General features: G+C 46.4%; 1 protein-coding gene across 3 annotated transcripts in view; it reads right to left on the minus strand.

Moving 5' to 3' along the window:
• Positions 1 to 16,821, minus strand: part of pfas (phosphoribosylformylglycinamidine synthase) — a 112,296-nt gene that overhangs the window by 54,725 nt on the left and 40,750 nt on the right. For all 3 annotated transcript variants that reach the window (XM_078534953.1, XM_078534954.1, XM_078534955.1), the window contains exons 9-14: positions 13,234 to 13,362; positions 12,855 to 12,986; positions 12,587 to 12,715; positions 11,244 to 11,317; positions 10,932 to 11,088; positions 9,159 to 9,220 (exon numbers count right to left, since the gene is read on the minus strand). In XM_078534953.1, coding sequence (XP_078391079.1) covers positions 9,159 to 9,220; positions 10,932 to 11,088; positions 11,244 to 11,317; positions 12,587 to 12,715; positions 12,855 to 12,986; positions 13,234 to 13,362 — 683 coding nt within the window. The remainder of the gene's footprint in view (positions 1 to 9,158; positions 9,221 to 10,931; positions 11,089 to 11,243; positions 11,318 to 12,586; positions 12,716 to 12,854; positions 12,987 to 13,233; positions 13,363 to 16,821) is intronic.

A 16,821-nucleotide genomic window follows, 5' to 3' on the forward strand; every position in this document is an offset into this window, starting at 1 on the left:
GTGGATTGGGTAGACAAGTGACCGATGAAGTTCAATGCAGAGAGTGCAAGGTGATTCGTTTTGGCAGGAAAGATGTGGTGAGACAGTATAAAATAAAGGGACAGCCTCTGAAGGAGGTACAGGAACAGAGGGACCTTGGTGTATATGTATATAGGTCATTAAAGATGGCAGGGCATGTTGAGAGAGCTGTTAATAATGCATATAATATCTTAGGAGTTATTAATAGGTGCATTGAGGACAAGAGTAAGGAGGACATGTCGAACTTGGATAAGACATGAGTTAGGCCTCATCTGGAGTAGTGCATTCCGATCTGGGTGCCATATTTGAGGAACGACGTGAAGGCATTGGAGAGAGTACAGAATATATTCACAAGAATGATTCCTGGGATGAAGAACAGTAACTATGAGGATGGATTGGAGGGGTTGGGATTGTATTCCTTGGAGAAAAGAAGGCTGAGAGTAGATTTGATAGAGATATTCAAGATCCTGAGGGACATGGACAGCGTAAATAGTGAGAAACCGTTCCCACTCAAGAGAACATCAACAACAAGAGGGCACAGATTCAAAACAATTGGCAAAAGGAGTAAATGTGATGCGAGGAAAATTTTTTTCACGCAGAAGGAGATTGTAGTCTGAAACAAACTTCCTGAAAGGGTGTGGACGCAGGTTCGATCGAGGGATTCACAAGGGAATTGGATTGCTACCCGAAAAGACAGAGTGCAAGTTTATGCTGACCAGGCAGGGGAGTGGGACTAGTTGGAATGCTCTTTCAGAGAGCCAGTGCAGGCTTGATGGGCCAAATGGCTTCCTTCTGCACTAGAAAGAGAAAAAAAAGGTGGCAGAGAGGGCGAGAGCCAGGTCAGTGAGAGTCACTGCAAGACCAGCGGGAGAGGCGAGTGTGCAGCGGGGATAAAAGGAGGTGTGGAGAGAGTGAGAAAGACACTGTGAGACCAGTGAGAGTGTTGACAAAACAGCGGGGATAAAAGGAGGTGTGGAGAGAGCAAGAGAGACACTGCCAGACCAGAGAGTCACTGTGAGACCAGCAGGAGAGGTGAGAGTGCAGTGCGGATAAAAGGAGGCGGTGGAGTGAGCGAGAGAGACACTGTGAGACCAGCGGGAGAAGTGAGAACACACCGGGTACAAGAGACGGTTGTGGAGAGAGAGAGGCAGACACTTCGAGACCAGTGAGAGATGTGAGCATACAGCGGAGATAAAAGGTGGTTGTGGAGAGAGTGAGAGAGTCAGTGCGAGACCAGTGAGAGAGGTGAAGGCACAGCAGGGATAAAAGGCAGTGCAGGACAGAGAGAATTAGGCACTGCAAGACCAGCAGGAGAGGTGAGTGCACAGCGGGGATAAAAGGTGGCGGCACAGCAGGGGTAAGAGGTGGCGGAGAGAGCAAAAGAGTCACTGTGGGACCAGTTGAAGAGGTGAGGGCACAACGGGGATAAAAGGCGATGGCAAAGTGAGCGAGAGAGACACAGTAGAGATAAAAGGAGGTGGCAGAGAGAGCAAGAGATTCACTGTGAGGTCAGTGGGAGAGGTGAGAGCACAGCGGGGATAAAAGGAGGTGGTGGTTATAGCGAGAGATTGACTGCAAGACCAGCAGGAGAGGAGAGGACACGGCGGGTATAAAAGGAGGTGGCGGAGAGAGAGAGAGAGAGAGAGAGAGAATCACTGCAAGAGCACAGTGCGGATAAAAGGGGTGGTGGAGAGAGCGAGAGAGTCACTGCGAGACCAGTGGGAAAGGAGAGAGCACATCGGGTATAAAAGGCAGCGGGAGAGAGAGAGAGAGAGTCATTGTGAGAACTGTGAGAGAGGTGATCGCACAGTGGGGATAAAAGGAGGGCACTGGAGAGAGTGAGAGAGACACTACAAGAAAAGCAGGAGAGATGAGAGTACAGTGGGGATAAAAGGTGGTGGCAGAGTGGGTTAGAGAGACACTGTGATACCAGTGAGAGAGATGAGAGCACAGTGAGGATAAAAGGAGAACAGGGGAGAGATCTCTTCCTGAGTGAGACACACTCACTCTGAGTGTGGGTATTGGAAATTTGGTGCACAGTGGGAATTGAACTGGTAAGTCTTTCTCTTTAATTTTTGTAAGTTCAGTAGTCTAGTTAAAAGGTTGGTAAGGTAGCTGACTCAGCTGACTGTGTGACAGTTAACTGTTGATCACCTAAAGCCTGATCAGGGCCTGAATAGGTGTTGATTACTATTTGAAGCTTAACTAGTGTGAGTCATCTCAGCTCACCTCAGCTCTATTTAAGAAAGGGACTATTTAGAAGCACACTACAGTGTGCTTGCACACGAACAGGGGAGAGACCTCATCGTGAATGAGACACAACCAGAGTGAGTGTGGGTATTGGCAATTTGGTGTACAGTGGGAATTCGGTGCATAGGGGAAGAGGTGCTCTTTGCTATCTAACTTCTTAAATCTTCAGAGAGTGGTCTTGCCCTGCTGCAGCAGTAGAGGCTACAAGGGAAAGGAATGACTGGTAAGTAGTGGTAAGGTCAGGTAAGTATTTACTACTTTTAACGCTTATAGTTTAAGGTCTTTTTGTGGTTTATAGTTTGTATATTCTGTAGCAAAGAGGATCAGGAAAGAAGGGCCCTAGAGTAATTGATTTAAAAAGTTTAATTTAAAGGGATAAGTCGTGGCAGGAGAGCTCAACGCCATGGTATGCTCCATGTGGGAAGCTGGGAACATTTCCTGTGCCTAGGACCAGCATGTGTGCAGGAAGTGTGTCCAGCTGTAGCTCTTGGAAGCTCGGGTTTCAGAGCTGGAACGGCGGCTGGGGACACTGTGGCGCATCCGCGAGTCTGAGAGCATCGTGGATAGCACGTTTAAAGAGGTGCTGAAGGGGCTTGAGGAAGGAAGGGAATGGGTGACCACCAGGCAGTCCAAGAGAAACAGGCAGGTAGTTCAGGATTCCCCTGGGGTCCCATTTGCAAATCAGTATTCCATTTTGGAGGCTGATGGTTCCTCCAAGGGAGTGCAGACAGAGCCAAGCTTCTGGCACCACAAGCAGCCCGTCTGTACAGGAGGGAAGAGCAATAGGAATAGGGGATTCTATAGTCAGGGGAACAGATAGGCGCTACTGTGGCCGTCAATGTGACTCCAGGATGGTGTATTGCCTCCCTGGTGCCAGGGTCCAGGATGTCACTAAATGGCTGCAGGACGTCCTGAAGAGGTAGGATGATAAGGCAGAGCTCATGGTACATGTTGGTACCAATGACATAGGTAGAAAGAGGGCTGAGGTCTTATTGATGTCTTGATAGAATTCAGCAAGTTAGGCAGTTGACTAAAAAGCAAGACCTCTCGTGCTAGTGAGATCAGAAATAGGAGAATAGCATAGATGAATATGTGGCTTAAGAGTTGGTGCAGGAGGGAGGGTTTTAGATTCCTGGATCACTGGGACTGTTTCTGAATACAGTATAAGCAGGACAGTCTACATCTGAACCAGAGCGGGACTAACATCCTAGCGGGTGGGTTTGCTCGTGCTGTTGGGAGGAGTTTAAACTAATTCGGCAGGGGGAGGGGACACAGAACGTCAGCAGAATAGGAACACATCATAATACAATAAAACAATCAAGTCAGAGGGAGTACAGCTGCATTAAGTTTCAAGGGAGTAAGGCAAGGCTGGATGGCCTCTACTTCAATGCCAGGAGTATTACAGGTAAAACGGATGAGTTAAGAGTGAGGATTGACAAGTGGAGTTGTGATATAGTTGCCATCACTGAGACGTGGTTGAGGGAAGGGCAGGATTGGCAGCTCAACATTCCAGGATACAGAATCTTCAGGCGAGACAGGGGAGGGGGTAAAAGAGGAGGTACTGCATTATTAGTTAAGGAGTCAGTTACTGCAGTAAGGAGAGATGATATCTTGGAGGGGGCATCGAATGAAACTTTGTGGGTAGAGCTTAGGAATAAAAAAGGGGCTGCCACATTGTTAGGTGTTTATTATAGAACCCCAGATAGTCAGCAGGAAATTGAGAAGCAAATAAGTGCACAGTTTGTAGAGGTGTGTAAAAACAATATCAATAGGGTAATTTTATTAAGTGATTTCAATTTTCCCAACATTAATTGGGACAGACATAGTGTTCATAGTGTTAAGGGCTTGGATGGAATGGATTTCTTGAAATGTGTACAGGAGAACTTTTTAGGTCAATATGTAGAGGGTCTAACAATGGATGGTGCAGTGCTGGACCTAATTCTGGGGAATGAAGCCAGACAAGTGGCTGAAGTGATGGTGGGGGAGCATTTTAGTGATAGCGACCACAACATGGTACAATTTAAGCTTGTTATGAACAAAGAAATAGACAAGTTGCAAAAAAAGTGTTTTGGATTTGGGGAGAGGGAACTTTAGTAAAATAAGGCAGGATCTGGCCAAGGTAGACTGGGAACAGCTACTTGTGGGGAAATCTACAGAAGAGCAGTGGGGGAGGGGAGGGAAGGGGACAGGGTTGGGGGTGGAGTTCAAAAAGGAAGTGGGGAGGGGACAGGCTCAACATGTTCCCTCTAGGGTGATAGGAAGGAGTAACAAGCCCAGAGAACTATGGATGACCAGAGATATTCAGAATATGTAGATAGTCCAACCAGGGAAGGGGCAATACTGGACCTGGTATTAGGGAATGAACCCGGCCAGGTGGTTGAAGTTTCAGTAGGGGAGCATTTCGGGAAAAGTGACCATAATTCAGTAAGTTTCAAGGTACTGGTGGATAAGGATAACAGGAGTCCTTGGGTTAAGGTGCTTAATTGGGGGAAGGCTAATTATAACAATATTAGGCAGGAACAGAGGAATCTAGACTGGAGGCGATGTTTGAGGGCAAATCAACAACTGACATGTGGGGGCTTTCAAACGTCAGTTGATAAGAATTCAGGACCGGCATGTTCCTGCTAGGATGAAGGATAAGTATGGCAAGTTTCAGGAACCTTGGATAACGAAGGATATTGTGAGATTAGTCAAAAAGAAAAGAGAAGCATTCATAAGGGCTAGAAGGCTGGGAACAGATGAAGCCCGTGGAGAATATAAAGAAAGTAGGAAGAAACTTAAGCAAGGAGTCAGGCGGGCTAAAAGGGGTCATGAAAAGTCATTGGCAACCAGGATTAAGGAAAATCCCAAGGCCTTTTATACATATGTAAAAAGCAAGAGGGTAGCCAGGGAAAAGGTAGGCCCACTCAGGGACAGAGGTGGGAATCTGTGTGTGGAGCCAGAAGAAATGGGAGAGATACTAAATGAGTATTTCTCATCAGTATTCACTAAAGAGAAGGACTTAGCGGTCGATTTGTCTAGGGAAGAGTTTGTAGATAGCCTGGAGCATGTTGAGATCAAAAAAGAGGTGTTAGGCGTCTTGAAGAATATTAAGGTGGATAAGTCCCCAGGGCCAGATGGGATCTACCCCAGAGTACTGAGGGAGGCAAGGGAGGAGATTGCTCGGGCCTTGACAGAAATCTTTGTATCCTCACTGGCTATGGGTGGCCAATGTTGTTCCATTGTTTAAGAAGGGTAGCAGGGATAATCCAGGAAATTACAGGCCGGTGAGCCTTACGTCAGTGGTAGGGAAATTATTGGAGAAGATTCTTCGTGACAGGATTTACTACCATTTGGAAGCAAATGGGCGTATTAGTGAGAGGCAGCACGGTTTTGTGAAGGGGAGGTCGTGTCTCACTTGATCGAGTTTTTCGAGGAAGTGACAAAGATGATCAATGATGGAAGGGCAGTGGATGTTATCTATATGGATTTCAGTAAGGCCTTTGACAAGGTCCCTCATGGCAGACTGGTACAGAAGGTAAAGTCGCATGGGATCAGAGGTGAGCTGGCAAGATGGATATAGAACTGGCTTGGTCATAGAAGACAGAGGGTAGCAGTGGAAGGGTGCTTTTCTGAATGGAGAGCTGTGACTAGTGGTGTTCCGCAGGGATCAGTAATGGGACCTTTGCTGTTTGCAGTATATGTAAATGATTTGAAGGAAAATGTAAATGGGCTAATTAGTAAGTTTGCTGACGACACTAAGGTTGGAGGAGTTGCAGATAGTGAAGAGGATTGTCAAAGGATACAACTGGATATAGATTGGTTGGAGACTTGGGCGGAGGAATGGCAGATGGAGTTTAATCCGGACAAATGCGAGGTAGTGCATTTTGGAAGGTCTAATACAGGTAGGAATTATACAATAAACGGCAGAACCCTTAAGTGCATCGACGGGCAGAGGGATCTGGGTGTACAGGTCCACAGGTCACTGAAAGTGGCAATGGAGGTGGATAAGGTAGTCAGGAAGGCATATGGCATGCTTGCCTTCATCGGCAGGTGTATTGAGTATAAAAGCCGGGAAGTCATGCTGCAGCTGTATAGAACCTTGGTTAGGCCACACTTGGAATATTGCGTGCAATTCTGGTCGCCACATTACCAGAAGGATATGGAGGCGTTGGAAAGGGTGCAGAGGAGGTTTACCAGGATGCTGCCTGGTCTGGAGGTTATTAGCTATGAGGAGAGGTTGGAGAAACTCGGATTGTTCTTACTAGAGCGACGGAGATTGAGGGGCGACTTGATAGAAGTTTACAAAATTATGAGTGGCATGGACAGAGTAGATCGTCAGAAGCTTTTTCCCAGGGTGGAAGAGTCAATTACTAGGGGACATAGATTTAAGGTGAGAGGAGAAAACTTTAGAGGAGATGTGAGGGGCAAGTTTTTTATGCAGAGGGTAGTGAGTGTCTGGAATTCGCTGCCAGAGGAGGTTGTGGAAGCAGGTATGATAGTGGTGTTTAAGAGGCAGCTTGACAAATACATGAATAGGATGGGAATAGAGGGATATGGACACCGGAAGTGCAAAATGTTTTAGTTTGACAGGCAATATGATCGGCGCAAGCTTGGAGGGCCGAAGGGCCTGTTCCTGTGCTGTATTTTTCTTTGTTCTTTGAACAAGTAACAGATGGCTCTTTTGGGGGAGGGGTGGGGGGAGGAGTCAGTGGTTGGGGAACAAGGATAAAAAGGGGGGCAAAACAATGAATAATGAATAAAAATAAATAAATGAAAAATTAAAATAAATTTGAAGAATATATGAAAAAAGGGGTAGGGATGGAGGAGAGAGTTCTTGGTCTGAAGTTTGTCTTCAGACAGACCTTCAATCTGTCCGCAAGCATGACCCAAACCTTCCTGTCGCTTGCCATTTCAACACACCATCCTGCTCACGTGCCCACATGTCGGTCCTTGGCCTGCTGCAATGTTCCAGTGAAGCCCAACGCAAACTGGAGGAACAGCACCTCATCTTCCGATTAGGCACTTTACAGCCTTCTGGATTTAACATTGAGTTCAACAACTTCAGACCATGAAATCTCTTCCTCTATCTTCATCCCTTTTTAAAATTTATTTTTTATTTACTTTTTTTATTTTTATTCATTGTTTTATCCCCTTCCTATCCCTTTTTCTATCCTTTTTCCCCAACCACCGCCCCTTCCCCCCACCCCACCCCCAAAAGGGCCATCTGTTACTTGCCCCATGTTGTTCGTCACAGAGTGCTGACCCTTGTTCTATTAACACATTCTGCTTTCTTTTCTTGTGCCACTATCAGCACCTTCCTTAGCCCTTACCACTACCATTAACACTCCTTTGGTCTTGCGTCCATGTCATCATTGTCAATCACTCTTTAGCCTCCACCTATCGCAGACTTTCTATCCAGCTTCACCTGCTCCACCCCCCTTAAACAGCATAAATTTCATCACATTTCCACTTCTCGTTAGCTCTGAAGAGCCATACAGACTTGAAACGTTAACTGAGGTATTAAGAATGCCAGGGTGTAAGTCGTTATATTTTAAACTGTCTATTTAACTCCAAGATAGAATAGAGTTGGGGTCTAAAGGATAACTAATTTTCTACCTGGATACATGGCCCATGTGATTCACTTTGCCATGGAGATGGACTTTGAAAGATGAAGAATGCATCAGGAGCTATTGTAGAATCGGATTACAAGGCTGTCCTAAGATATCCCTGAATCTCACAGACAGGCTAGTCTCAGAGAGCTGAGAGGCAGAGGTAGCAAGTCTCTATGGTTCAGCATGCATGAATGCGGGTGGGAGCTCACGGTCGGACTGAAAAGACATTTGTGAGGATTTAAATGAGACTGGAAGATTTGCCTAGCTTTGGCTGTAGGAAGAAATCTCCAGGGTAACACTCATGGTAAAATCCAGTTTGGGGATTATAACTTATCTGGCTGGGAAAGCAAGAGGAAGAGAAGCAAGCTCTTTGAAGCTAAGAATCACTTTGGATTGGTTCCGAGATAATCGAACGTCTACTTAAGGGACAGAGTAACTGTAACTATGGAGAGAGATTTTCAGTTATTTTAAATGTTAAATGGGAGATCTTTTCTGTAATTTAGCATGTAAATTGCCTAATGAAATAGTTTTTAATCTCTGTTGCTTTTTAGTCTGTGTTTTACAGTAAAAGTCTCAAAATAAGGGGCAGGCCATTCAGGGCTGAGATGAGGAGGAATTTCTTCATTCAGAGGGTGGCGAATCTTTGGAACTCCCTGCCCCAGAGGGCAGTAGAGGCTCAGTCACTGAGTATATTTAAGAGTGGGATCTATAAATTTTACATATTAAAAGCATCAAGGGATATGAGGAAAATGGTGTTAAAGCAGAAGATCAACCGTGATCTCACTGAATGGTGGAGCGGGCTCCAAGGGCTGAATGGCCTACTCCTGTGCCTCTCATGTTATGTTCTTAATTCCTTTAAGTTGGTCACTAGGAATTCAATTTTATTTTAAGTTATCGGTCTCTATGGAAATTGTAACACCATTAGCTGATAGTACAAGGCCTAAGGAGCACAGATTTAGGGTTTTGGGCAAGAGGTGCAGGGGAATGTGACAAAGAAATTCTTTATACAGTGAGTAGTAATGACTCTGAACTCTGAACAAGGGTGATGGAAGAGGTGACAATGAAATTAACTTTCAGGGCAACGGAGATAAAGCAGAGGAATGGGACTGATTGGATTACTGTACAGAGAGCTGACATGGTCTTGATGGGCTGAAAGGCCTCTTTCTGTGCTCTAATCAGTGAATAGAGTCAGGGGCAAAATCTAAACCCATAGATCTCACTCACAGTTCAGTCCTATGCTGCCAACATTTGATTTGATGAAGCTAACACTACATATGGTATTAAAAAAAGACCCACCTTGAATTTGCTGGTGTAAATCATGGCCCCAGCTGGCTCACTTAGCTCCTTCAACACGTTACCTACAGGGCAGAAGGGAGGCATCAGCTCTACATATCAGGTGAAATATAGAGAGTGATAACCACTTCAAATAGACTATGCCAGAACAGTATCCCAAAACGCCTGCCCATTCATTCTGTATAAAATCCCAAAGACCCAAACCCCCACCCAATGACTCCCAGTCTACTCAATCCCAATGTACCCAAACCCCTTCCCATTCACTCCCATTGTACACAATATACATTGGACCCAAATCCCTTCCCATTCACTCCCACCAAGGGACCCAAAGCCCGACACATTCTCTGCCACTCTACTCAATCCCAATGGACCCAAACTCCTTCCCATTCACTCCCACTGCACTCAAAACCACTAGACCCAAACCCCTTCCCATTCACTCCCATTGTACACAACACCAAGGGATCCAAACCACTTCCCATTCACTCCCACTCTACTCAATCCCAATGGACCCAAACCACTTCCCACTCCCTCCATTTCCATTCAATACGAATGAACCCAAACCCCTTCCCATTCACTCCCATTGTACACAATTCCAATGGACCCAAGCCCCTTCCCATTCTTTCCCACTGGACCCAAACCACTTCCCATTCACTCCCACTCTACTCAATCCCAATGGACCCAAACCACTTCCCATTCCCTCCATTTCCATTCAATACGAATGAACCCAAACCCCTTCCCATTCACTCCCATTGTACACAATTCCAATGGACCCAAGCCCCTTCCCATTCTTTCCCACTGGACCCAAACCCCTTCCCATTCACTCCCACTCTACTCAATCCCAATGGACCCAAACCACTTCTCATTCCCTCCATTTGCATTCAATATGAATGAATCCAAACCCCTTCCCATTCACTCCCATTGTACACGATTCCAATGGACCCAAGCCCCTTCCCATTCTTTCCCACTGGACCCAAACCCCTTCCCATTCACTCCCATTGTACACAATCCCCTTCCCATTCACTTCCACTGTCCACAATCCCAATGGGCCCAAACCCCTTCCCATTCACTCCCTTTGTATACAATCCCAATGGACAAAATCCCCTTCCCATTCACTCCCATTGTACACAATACCATTGGATCCAAACCCCTTCCCATTCACTCCCATTGTCCACAATCCCAATGGGCCCAAACCCCTTTGCAGTCATTCCCATGGTGCACAACACCAATGGACCCAAATGCCTTCCCATTCACTCCCACTGCACACAATCCCAATGGACCCAAACCCCTTCCCATTCACTCCCATTGTATGCAACACCAATGGACCCACACCATTTCCCATTCATTCCCACTGTACACAATCCCTAAAGAATATAAACTCCTCCCAATATCATAAACTATCATAATGTATTCTGCCCATCCCATTTCTAACACCAGGAGGGAAATGGGATGGATGGAAGACAATATGATAACTTGTGCTTTTGGCCCTTTGCCCCCACCTATTGCTGGCCTTCTATCCAGCTTCACCTGCTCTACCCCACTTAAGCAGTATAAATTTCATGGCATTTCTACTTCTCGTTAGTTCTGATAGTTCTCTCATAAGGACTCAAAACTTTAACTCTGTTTCACTCTCCACAGATGCTGTCAGACCTGCTGAGTTTTTCCAGCATTTTGTGTTTTTATTCCCATTTCCAACACCAGGTTTTCAGCACACCCAGTTACAGTTCCAATGTGTATTCAGTGATTACTTTCAGCTCCAGCCTCTAGGCTCCCACACACCATTGCCTCCAGCTCCCTGATCGTGAATGCTACAGATGGGGTTGTTGTCCTGGCTCTCTATGCAGGCTCGCAGAGCTCGGTTCATTTTCTGCTCCATCTCAGCATCACCTCGCTGAACTGCTCCGAAATCCAGCTCCGTTGTGTTGTCTCCTTGCACCTGGGCGGGCAGAGGGAGGAGACGACAAAGAGTAACTACAAGAGAAAGAGGGGTTGCCTCTCCATTCCACACCCTTGCTGTCCCTCACTGCTTCCCCAACACTTCCCACCACTGCCGCTCACTGCCCTTCACTAGCACATCACACTGACCCTTACCTGGATTGAAGAGGCTGCCCCTCCGCCCATTCCAATTCGATAGACTGGGCCTCCAATCTTCACCACCTCCATCTCTGAAACCAGGCACATGGGTCATTGCAGTGCATCAAAATACACAGAACAGAGGGGTCAGCACAAAGTACCCAATACACAGGGCAGAAGGATCAGCACACAGAACCCAATACACAGGGCAGAAGGGTCAGCACACAGAACCCAATACACAGGACAGAGGGGTCAGCACACAGAACCCAATACACAGGACAGAGGGGTCAGCACACAGAACCCAATACACAGGACAGAGGGGTCAGCACACAGAACCCAATACACAAGGCAGAGGGGTCAGCACACAGAACCCAATACACAGGGCAGAGGGGTCAGTACACAGAACCCAACACACAGGACAGAGGGGTCAGCACACAGAACCCAACACACAGGACAGATATCAGCACACAGAGCCCAATACACAGGACAGAGGGGTCAGCACACAGAACCCAATACACAGGACAGAGGTCAGCACACAGAACCCAATAGACAGGACAGAGATCAGCACACAGGACCCAATAGACAGGACAGAGATCAAAACACAGAATCCAATAAACAGGACAGGGGGGTCAGCACATGACTTAAAAATAAACAGCAGAAATATCAATGCAGCAGTTAGAACACTCAGGACAGAGGTCAGTGCAGAGGTTTCCTTAACCCCTCAGTGTAATAAAGCAGACAGACAAACCTGATACAGGATTCTCACTAGGATATAACTTGTTACCAGTTTAAACAGAGCAAACAAAAAACTGTCAACAGATGTAGAAGTTCTGACCAAGATCACATCTCCAGCCTTTAGAAGAGGACATTGTATTTTACAAAGATATGTTTCACTGCAAAGCTGTAAACTCTCTCCCATAGTGCCAAAGGTGATATGGAGCCTGCAGCCGAAGGGATACAAAGTTCTCGACCTCAACTTACTGGGCCAAATCATGATTACAGGGGCTGATCAAGAAGAGGCACAACCCAAATGGGAAATATGTAACTAATACTTCACATACTGTGCCAAGAAAAACTTCTAGAGCAGATACAGCCCGAGGTTAGATACAGAGTAAAGCTTCCTCTACACTGTCGCCACCAAACACTCCTAGGACAGGTACAGCACGGGGTTAGATACAGAGTAAAGCTCCCTCTACACTGTCCCCATCAAACACAACCAGGGCAGGTGCAGCACAGGGTTAGATACAAAAAGTTCCTTCTACACCGTCCCATCAGAAGGTCCTGGGACAGTCCCACAAAACCTCCGGTTAGTCCCTGTGCCCCTAAAATGCCAACACCTCATTAACCCAAACAGCATCCACCTTGTTCTGGTTGTTCTTTGCTAACGTGCAGATCTTCAATGGTTCCAATGCCAGCACTGAACATAATCGGTTTCAGCCACTCCCTCCTCCCCAGATTAGGGAGCAGCATTCCAAATGAGCGCGCAAATCCTGAAATGAAAAAAAAAAGCCCGGTGAAATCCAGACACACATGGATCCGCACCTCCCAGGATCTGACCTGATGCAGGAGTTGGCCACCGACCACGCCCAGATGTGAACAGATGAGGAGTTCATGCCTGCCATGGCTTACCTGCCAGAACTGGCTCTCCAAACTTGTTCCCATAATCAGAAGCTCCATTACTGGCCTCTATTGCTACCTCCAGGGGACGTGCAAAATTCCTGGGATAAATGAACATCTGATCTTCCCATGGCTGCTCGTAGCCTGCAAACACAGAATAGTTTAACCAGCATTAACCACAACTTATGCGTGATGATCACTGAGAGAAACGGATGCAGCTGATGGACTGAAGTAAGCAGACACTGACAAAGGAGGAGGAAACAAACCGAACCGCAGTCAACAAAGAGCAGCAGACATTTAAAGGTTAATGGTGGACACAGGTACCTCACACCCTGCAACAGGCAGTGACAGACTTAAACAGTGGTCCAAAATATGAAGTCACATCCTTCACCTGGACACAGAAGATTGCCAAAGCAGTAGCCTGCAGTTCCGGCAATGGTGTGCGCCCCACGGCCTGTGCACTGTATATCCCGGATGCGACCCCCAGTTCCAGTGGTAGCGCCACTGAAAGGAGCAACACCTAAAATAAAGACGCACTAATTAATACTGAATCACATCTCAGTAACACACACACCTGAAACTGAGAAGCGGATCTCAGTAACACACAGCAGACACTGAGAATCGCATCTCAGTAACACACAGCAGACACTGAGAATCGCATCTCAGTAACACACAGCAGACACTGAGAATCGCATCTCAGTAACACACAGCAGACACTGAGAATCGCATCTCAGTAACACACAGCAGACACTGAGAATCGCATCTCAGTAACACACAGCAGACACTGAGAATCGCATCTCAGTAACACACAGCAGACACTGAGAATCGCATCTCAGTAACACACAGCAGACACTGAGAATCGCATCTCAGTAACACACAGCAGACACTGAGAATCGCATCTCAGTAACACACAGCAGACACTGAGAATCGCATCTCAGTAACACACAGCAGACACTGAGAATCGCATCTCAGTAACACACAGCAGACACTGAGAATCGCATCTCAGTAACACACAGCAGACACTGAGAAACACATCTCAGTAACACAGCAGACAGAGAATCGCATCTCAGTAACACACAGCAGACACTGAGAATCGCATCTTAGTAACACACAGCAGACACTGAGAATCGCATCTCAGTAACACACAGCAGACACTGAGAATCACATCTCAGTAACACACAGCAGACACTGAGAAACACATCTCAGTAACACAGCAGACAGAGAATCACATCTCAGTAACACACAGCAGACACAGAATCGCATCTCAGTAACACACAGCAGACACTGAGAATCACATCTCTGTAACACACACACACACACACACACACACACACACACACAGCACAGTGAATCACATAAAAGTAATACACACGAGACAGAGAATCACATCTTAGTAACACACATACCAGACACTGAGAATCACATCTCTCTGACACACACACCCGAAACTGAGAATCACATCTCTCTGACACACACACCCGAAACTGAGAATCGGATCTCAGTAAACACACAGCAGACACTGAGAATCGCATCTCAGTAACACACAGCAGACACTGAGAATTGCATCTCAGTAACACACAGCAGACACTGAGAATCGCATCTCAGTAACACACAGCAGACACTGAGAATCGCATCTCAGTAACACACAGCAGACACTGAGAATCGCATCTCAGTAACACACAGCAGACACTGAGAATCGCATCTCAGTAACACACAGCAGACACTGAGAATCGCATCTCAGTAACACACAGCAGACACTGAGAATCGCATCTCAGTAACACACAGCAGACACTGAGAATCGCATCTCAGTAACACACAGCAGACACTGAGAATCGCATCTCAGTAACACACAGCAGACACTGAGAATCGCATCTCAGTAACACACAGCAGACACTGAGAATCGCATCTCAGTAACACACAGCAGACACTGAGAATCGCATCTCAGTAACACACAGCAGACACTGAGAATCGCATCTCAGTAACACACAGCAGACACTGAGAATCGCATCTCAGTAACACACAGCAGACACTGAGAATCGCATCTCACTAACACACAGCAGACACTGAGAATCACGTCTCAGTAACACACAGCAGACACTGAGAATTGCATCTCAGTAACACACAGCAGACACTGAGAATCACATCTCAGTAACACACGCCCCACTGAAAACACATCTCAGAAACACATACGCCCGACACTGAGAATCACATCTCAGAAACACACACGCCTGACACTGAGAATGACATCTCAGTAACACACACACCCGAAACTGAGACTCGCATCTCAGTAACACACACACCCGAAACTGAGAATCACATCTCAGTAACACACAGCAGACACTGAGAATCACATCCCAGTAACACACGCCCCACTGAAAACACATCTCAGAAACACATACGCCTAACACTGAGAATCACATCTCAGTAACACACAGCAGACACTGAGAATCACATCTCAGTAACACACATACCCGAAACGGAGAATCACATCTCAGTAACACACCTGAAACTGAAAATCGCATCTCAGTAACACACAGCAGACACTGAGAATCGCATCTCAGTAACACACAGCAGACACTGAGAATCGCATCTCAGTAACACACAGCAGACACTGAGAATCACATCTCAGTAACACACACACCCGAAACTGAGACTCGCATCTCAGTAACACACACACCCGAAACTGAGAATCACATCTCAGTAACACACAGCAGACACTGAGAATCACATCCCAGTAACGCACGCCCCACTGAAAACACATCTCAGAAACACATACGCCCAACACTGAGAATCACATCTCAGTAACACACAGCAGACACTGAGAATCACATCTCAGTAACACACATACCCGAAACGGAGAATCACATCTCAGTAACACACCCGAAACTGAAAATCGCATCTCAGTAACACACAGCAGACACTGAGAATCGCATCTCAGTAACACACAGCAGACACTGAGAATCGCATCTCAGTAACACATAGCAGACACTGAGAATCGCATCTCAGTAACACACAGCAGACACTGAGAATCGCATCTCAGTAACACACCCGAAACTGAAAATCGCACCTCAGTAACACACAGCAGACACTGAGAATCGCATCTCAGCAACACACCAGAGACCAAGATTCACGTCTCAGTCACACATATAACCGAGAGTGAGATTCACATCTCAGAAACACACACGTCCGACACTGAGAATCGCATCTCAGCAACACACCAGAGACCAAGATTCACGTCTCAGTCACACATATAACCGAGAATGAGATTCACATCTCAGAAACACACACTTCCGACACTGAGAATCACATCTCAGTAACACACAGCAGACACTGAAAATCACGTCTCAGTAACACACACACACAGAGCACAGTGAATCACATAACAATAATACACACGACACAGAGAATCACATCTTAGTAACACACACACCAGACACAGAGAATCACATCTCAGTAACACACACACACCAGACACTGAGAATCACATCTCTGACACACAAACCCGACACTGAGAATCACATCTCAGTGGCAAACATAACCGATACTCAAAACCACAGCTCAGGAACAGACAGACAGACTGTTGGCTAAGAATCATGTCTCAGTAGCACACACACCCGACAATGAGAATCGCATCTCAGTAACACACGCACACGGCACGGAGAATCAAATCCCACTAACACACTCGACACGGAGAATCATATCGCAGTAACACACCGGTCACTGAGAATCACATCTCAGTGAAACACACACCCGATACTGAGAATCACATCTCTGTAACACACACACCCAACATTGAAAACCGCATCTTAGTAACACAAAAAAGCAACACAGAGAATCACATCTCTGTAAGACATTCACCCGATTCTGAGAATCAGATCTAGCAACATACACACCCGACACTGAGAATCAGATCTCAGTAACACACACCAGACACTGAGAATCACATCTCAGTAATATACACACCAGACACGAAAAATCA

The sequence above is a fragment of the Cetorhinus maximus genome, unplaced genomic scaffold (assembly GCF_964194155.1).
Source record: "Cetorhinus maximus unplaced genomic scaffold, sCetMax3.hap1.1 HAP1_SCAFFOLD_162, whole genome shotgun sequence".
Classification (NCBI taxonomy): domain Eukaryota; kingdom Metazoa; phylum Chordata; class Chondrichthyes; order Lamniformes; family Cetorhinidae; genus Cetorhinus; species Cetorhinus maximus.